At 36.5% G+C, this 6,552-nt stretch overlaps 1 protein-coding gene across 1 annotated transcript; it reads right to left on the reverse strand.

Annotated features, from left to right (window-relative positions):
• Positions 1-228: 228 nt before the first annotated feature.
• Positions 229-5,363, reverse strand: LOC122535279 (E3 ubiquitin-protein ligase Rnf220). The gene is made up of 5 exons (XM_043666685.1): positions 5,096-5,363; positions 3,896-4,163; positions 2,363-2,814; positions 1,236-1,310; positions 229-399 (listed from the first exon to the last, which is right to left on the reverse strand). Exons 1-5 carry the CDS (start codon positions 5,174-5,176, stop codon positions 328-330), a joined length of 948 nt encoding a protein of 315 aa, XP_043522620.1. The 5' UTR covers positions 5,177-5,363; the 3' UTR covers positions 229-327.
• Between the last annotated feature and the right edge of the window lie 1,189 nt (positions 5,364-6,552).

Raw genomic sequence — 6,552 nt, forward strand, 5'->3', positions numbered from 1 at the left:
AAAAAAAAAAAAAAAAAGAAAAAAATGAAACGTGATCGACTCTCGGCTCGATCGAGACGTGAATTCACGCGCGATCCTTTTGCACGGCTTAATTTACTAACGCTACTAAGTGCATATCCGTACGTGGTAAGTCTAAAGGGAGTTTAATTTAACGTGACGCATAAATATGTACAGATATTTACACGGATTGGAAACACTTTGAAAACGCGCGAGGATCGACGTTTCTGTTTTTCTCCTCTCTCTCTCTCTCTCTCTCTCTTTCTCTCTCTTGTTTCTCTTTTTCTACGAGTAACGCGACGACGTCTTGTTTGGCACACGCGAACCCCTTCACATGTAGATACGTCGCAAATCCGAAGGCGACGTTATCATGTTGCACTGCGGGCACAGCTTTTTCGCGCCCTGGAAAGGTGATTTTTCAAAAGAACGTGCGTTTTTTTTTTTTTTTTTTTTTTTTCAAAAGACAGAAAGATTCTGCTTGACTCGAGCAAGCATCGAGTTGTAGGTAAAAGTACCGATTATTGTTATTCTTTTAATTATATAACTATAGTTGGAGCAAGTTACGCAGGGATTTATCGATCCTCGAAAATGGCGAGGAATTAATCAAAATCACAGTTAAAGGGTTTTTGTTTTGCAAACAGCTTACGAATTTATTGAACAACTCTCTTTGTTATCAAGCTGTTGTTTCATTCTAGGCTTGTCTATTACTATATTATAATGAGATAATAAAAAAATGAGAGATAAGAAATAAAGAAAAGTGTACTCGATAGAAATATCCTTTCCTCATTCTTTAATTGGTTTTCATTTGATTTGAGGGTCGATAATTTCTTGAGTAACTGGTAAATATCCTTTCCTCATTCTTTAATTGGTTTCATTCGATTTGAGGGTCGATAATTTCTTGAGTAACTGGTCCATTTAAAATCATGTAATCATACTGCGTGAGATAACGGTGAATTGTATTATAGAAATTTAATTTCAAGAGAAAGAATTGCCGATATTATATTAATTGGCCATCGATCAATTGTTTCTCTTTTCGATTTATAGTGTTCGTCATATAGCGCCAATGTGCTAATTGAAATTTTGGAAATGGTACTTGGTAGTAAAATAATTTTGATAAATTACTTTAATTAAACTGGCAGGAATTCCTCGACATTACGTTTCGCACGACGACGAAGAAAAGAACAGGATACACACGGATGTATTATAAATATTAATTTAGCAAAATACTCGTAACTCACCAATGTGTGCAACCAGCATTGTTCGCAATGAACGTGCCAGCAGCAAACGGAAGTCACAGGCTTTTTATACTGCTCCTAAAGACACACGCGCGCAAAAAAAGAAAATCAAATATTTCCTTTAATTAGCAGGCAACAAAGTTCATATTCACCGCTTTTATCATTTATATAATAATTGCTGAAAACGTGGAAACGTGGAAAAATCCGAGAAACAGAATAATTAAATAACAAAAGAAGAAGAAGAATAATGTTTTCAAAAAGTGAGGCAGAAAGAAGTATAACAAACGTGTGATAAATATATTAATAATAATGTATAATAATAATGGCAATATCAACAGTAACGAAAATTGATCTCCAAGGAGAATAATAAAATTATACAATTGTTAAATAAATGTAATACTCCCTTTCGAAGTATGAAACGTAAAAAACAGAAGGCAAGTCTTAAATTTTCCTTCTAACGCGAAAGTTTACTTTCTTATGGGGGAAATGAAAGAAATTTATATATCGTCGCGATAACATATACGAATCAGAACAACTCTAATTAAAAAGATCCGACATAAAAATTTTGTTTCCACAAAGGAAATTCCCCCTTCGCAACTATTGCACGCCAAAACAATTCAAACGTCTGAAACGTCCTTTAATGTATAAATTTAATTATTAAAAAGTCTAATTATTCCAATTTATTTTTATTCTAATAAAAGTCTGATTATCCCAATTTATTTTTATTCTAATAAAAGTCTAATCATTCCAATTTATTTTTATTATAATAAAAGTCTGATTATACAAATTTATTTTTATTCTAATAAATGTTTAATCATTCCAATTTATTTTTATTATAATAAAAGTCTGATCATCCAAATTTATTTTTATTTTAATAAAAGTCTTATTGTCCCAATTTATCTTTATTCTAATAAAAGTCTGTTTATTCTCGCTTATTTTTAGTCTAACAAAAGTCTAATTAATCTAATAGAATTGAAAAAAAAAAAAAAAAATACAAACTCAAAGTGAATCTAGCTGAAAAGTGTCGAACGTTCTTTAGCAAGGAAAAAAAAAAAAAAAAAAAAAAAACGCGTTATTTAATTAAATTAATTCGCTGTCCGACAATTGACAGCGGAGAGCATTACACTTACCATACAGATGAGACACTTGAACGGTTGCCCGCGCATTTCCGCCTCCAGCTCCCGGATTCTCCCTCGAAGAGCCTCGATCACCGGCGTGTCGCCGTCCCTCCTCGGGGACGCCGAGACGTTCTCGTCCTGCTCGTTATGGCCAAGAGGAGTCCCCGTTCCCGGCTCGGGCTTCACCTCGACGAGGCCTTGACCGACTTGCTGCTCCGGCGTGTGCGGCGTGTTGGGCGCGTTGGGCGATATCACCGCCTCTCGGAGAGCGTCTCTCTCCTTCTGCTCTCTCGGTGTGCCGTCGATGCGTGGCGCGACCACGTCCGCCTCGGAGTACTGTGCCGGTCCGAATTCCGCGGCGTCGTCGCCGTCGACCACCAGGTCCACGTCCTCCTCCTCCTGTTGATTCGGTCCACCGTTCCCGCCGGCTGAACGACTGCTCGACGACGTCGCCAAACCTGCGGCTACGAAACAGACCGAGAGACTTTTTTTTTTCCTCTGTTTTTTCTCGTTTTCTCATAGAAACTCAACGCGACTCAACTCAACCGCGTTCAACCCTTTCGTCACGTACGAGCGCCGGATATGTCCGGCAACCACGCGATGACCTGTGTGTACCCGTTTAAAATTTATCATTCTGAATTAATTAAATTACTGAAAACTTTTTGAATTAAATTGTATTATTATTTAGAATAATTTCGAAGTCTCCGAATATTATCGTTATGTAAAACTGAAAGAAGTACGTCGAAAACCAGTTTACCGACGTGCAATGTGCACACTTCGCGGCGCGGTGTCCCGTTCAGTGTTAAAACGGTTAGGGTCAGCCCCGTTCAAAGGGTTAAATACCAGGTAACCGATGCCAACGTTAGGTTCATGATCATCCGGACCGTGGATTTTCAGGAACGCAAATTTTTAGAAAAATAGAAAATTTTTTAACATTGACGTTTACAAGTTTGAACATTTCGAATCAAACGAATACTTTGTATACTTTTGCGTAGCTTTCTAGAATTTCCTAGAAGTGCATAAAAATCCGCCATTTGACGATGATATTTATTTCAACAGAGAGTTTTGAAAAAGTAGAGAAAATTGACGTCAGTCAGTGTTGTTTGATAGTGTGTTAATTTTTTAACATTCGACGAGGAATGGTTCGCGTGTTCACGTTAGAAGAGGAAAACGGGTGTTGCGACATTTCAACCAGAAGAGTGCGTTAATTTAACAGTGGACTTTAATTTTATTAACGGAGGAAGAAATTAGTAGAACTTGATATTCAGTTGACAACACAATAATAATTGCAACAAATATAGAATAATATTATAATTTAACACGCAATAATAATTATAATACAAAATACAAGAGAAAATCAAACGAACATACGTAGTATAGTTTTTTAAAAAATTCGTATCAAGTTGTCGACTAATCATCAAGTGCAAGGTGCTCGATCAAAGGAATTTTATAAACCATCGGTCACCCTCAAAAACCAAATAAAAATTAGAGAAAAACACGAACGTCTGTACTATAATGAATAAAGAAACACGCTTATGAATTTACCGGAAAATCCACCGACAAGCATGGACGTTGCTCGCACTCTTCTTTGTCCAGCCCACTCGTACTCCTCGAAAGTCTCAGCATCGCCCTCGACGTCCACCTCCTCCTCGTCCAGATTATTCGGACCAGCAGGGTTTCCATTATTGTGTTTGTTCAAGCATCTTTCGACGTGTTGATTCAATTCCTCCGGCGTGCCGGACAGCCTCTCGCTGCAAACCGGGCAGGAAGGCTCGTCTGCTTTTCGTTTCCGGTTCTTCACGCGAATTCTAGCCTGCGCACGCCACACATTCCAATTTAATTACGCGTTACCTCTCTTGCTCTTGTCGGGAAATTTTTGTCCCGACATTTGCAATATTTTCTCTCCGTTTTAAGTATTACATTTAAGTTGTAACCAATAGGCAAAGCAAACAATAAATTTACTACTTGTCAATAATTTTTATTTGGTGATATCGTACCGACGAGTTCAAAAGAGAAAGAAAGCGACGAATTTAATGTGCACTTGGTTTGGTCACTCGTTACGGTCCGCAGTCCGTAGCTGCCCAGGGCAAGTGATTAATCGAGGTGATTTGTCAGACTGTGGATTTTTCATTTGTTTCATTTGTAAATATTATACAACGATACTTGCGCCGTGATTTGTACTTTGAAAATTCGAGTATTTTTCAAGTTTTAAATTTCGCGATCTAATTCCTACGAGATTTGATCTATTTATTGCTAGCCAGTATTTATCGTGATTCTCAAATTTTGTCAGTAATTATACAGTGCCGTGTCAGACATAGCAGTGACTATTCTAAAGAATCCAATACACAAAAGCAATATAAAGACATGGGAACGTTAGTTGGATACTTGAAAAATTATTATACCCAATACCTAAAACTACGAGAAGTAAATGACTGTCATTTAAAAATTATTGATCTTTTAATAATAAAATCGCTGATACACCGATGATACAAATTTACGCCAACAGAAATTTATCGTTAAAAAAATAAACTAGAGCAACCAACAGAAATTTATCATAGCGTGAATAAAAAAAAAAAAAAAAAAATAAACCTCATAAACTCCATTCATCCAGTTCAGGAATCGACCGCCCATAAAGCGAAAGATGAAATAAATATAAAAAGCATCTCCCCTTCTTTCGTATTTATAATAACAGTCGAATTTGATCTCGACACTGTAAAATCGATCGTAACTGAATATTTGTCTCACCTGTCTGTTGGCCTTGATCCTTTTGTACGTCTCCCATCTTCCGTGAGGCGTCCCGTCAGCGGCCGACGGCCCGTGAAGCATCGGTCCATGGGGATGATCCTGAGGGTGGCCGGGGGGCAGGCTGGATCTCGGCGCCCGCGATCGAGACGACGCCGAGGATATCTTGTAGAGTCGGTCGAGCTCCTGAGCGAAATGTTGCTCCAATTCCTGTGGCCTCACGGTCACGCCGCACGCCGGGCAACAGGACGGGTCCGACGGAAATTTCTTCTTACCTGAGACACAATGTTGACCACCTGTTATGTCGCAATAGTCGCAATAATAGTCTGTAGCAATAGTACAACGATCGAAATTTCACGTGGAATATGAATTTTAATATTAATTTAAATATATTGTATTAATAATATATTAATTTAAATATATTAAAAATATAAAATTGTCGAATTTAAATTACAAAGGAATTTCTTTTTCTTTCGCATTTGGTAAATCGAAACGACGATTTTTTACCAAAAGCCTGAACATCGTACGATCTAATAACACAAGCACAATTTCGAGTATTGTTCGTTTATATATATGTATAATTATATTCGTTGTTCGAAAGAAATGTCCATCCAGCTGAATTCCAAAAGAATTGTAAGACTGAAAAATGTTAGTTTACAAAGAAGATTCCAGCTGTGGAAGTCAAATAAACTCTGCCGAGTAGTTACACCTGTTACGTACCTTCCACAGTTAGCATAAATTGTAACGAAATGTATTTTCATAGCACCGAGTGTCATTTGCCTGCTCGTGCTTGCTGGCAAACGCGCGTAAATTTATCCGTTTTGTTTTTGTTGAGATTTAACTGTGGATTTAAGTGTGGAAAATAATTACTCGATAGCTAAAAGAATTCTTTAGTCGATTTTATGGTATACCTCAAATTTCTACGTTAACCAAAAATCGATAGTACGTGTTGAATATTCAATAAAGGACGCAATGGAAATTCGATGGAGTATTATCGGATGATAAAATTGTATGTATATAGAGTAATGAATGTTAAAAATAATTTGCCACGACGATTACACGTACGATTTTGATAACATTTAACAGAATCCGCCGGTGTAATAAATATTCGTTCAGAAAAATCTTTTAATCGACTTAATCAACTGTTTGTAATTATCTAGTTTTGACTGATTTTTGAATTAGAACACACTTTGTGGCGCAATTTTATTATTCATCGAATATTGTCCTAATTTCCTAAATATTATAGAATAATTAAAGTAAAGTGAATATGATCGACAAGCCGTGTATTTTAAACAGTATAAAAAAACCAGATGATATTATAAAACGAATACCAATCTTACAGAAATTAAATTATTTTGTCTCGAAAACTACTTACACTCTTTTAAAATTAAAAAATACCTACTTACACTCTTTTAAAATTAAAAAATACCTCAAGTTTGATATTATTAGAATACTGAAGC

This window comes from Frieseomelitta varia, unplaced genomic scaffold (assembly GCF_011392965.1).
Source record: "Frieseomelitta varia isolate USP_RPSP 00005682 unplaced genomic scaffold, Fvar_1.2 scaffold_693, whole genome shotgun sequence".
NCBI classification, from domain to species: Eukaryota; Metazoa; Arthropoda; class Insecta; order Hymenoptera; family Apidae; genus Frieseomelitta; species Frieseomelitta varia.

What these genes read in the sequence shown, in the direction of transcription:
- LOC122535279 (XM_043666685.1), bottom strand. Translation starts at nt 5,176, where the DNA reads ATGCTTCACGGGCCGTCGGCCGCTGACGGGACGCCTCACGGAAGATGG. An exon ending in GCTTGTCGGTGGATTTTCCG is followed by an intron (nt 2,815 to 3,895) that starts GTAAATTCATAA and finishes TCTGTTTCGTAG; the next exon opens with CCGCAGGTTTGGCGACGTCG. An exon ending in AATGCTGGTTGCACACATTG is followed by an intron (nt 400 to 1,235) that starts GTGAGTTACGAG and finishes TCACCTTTCCAG; the next exon opens with GGCGCGAAAAAGCTGTGCCC.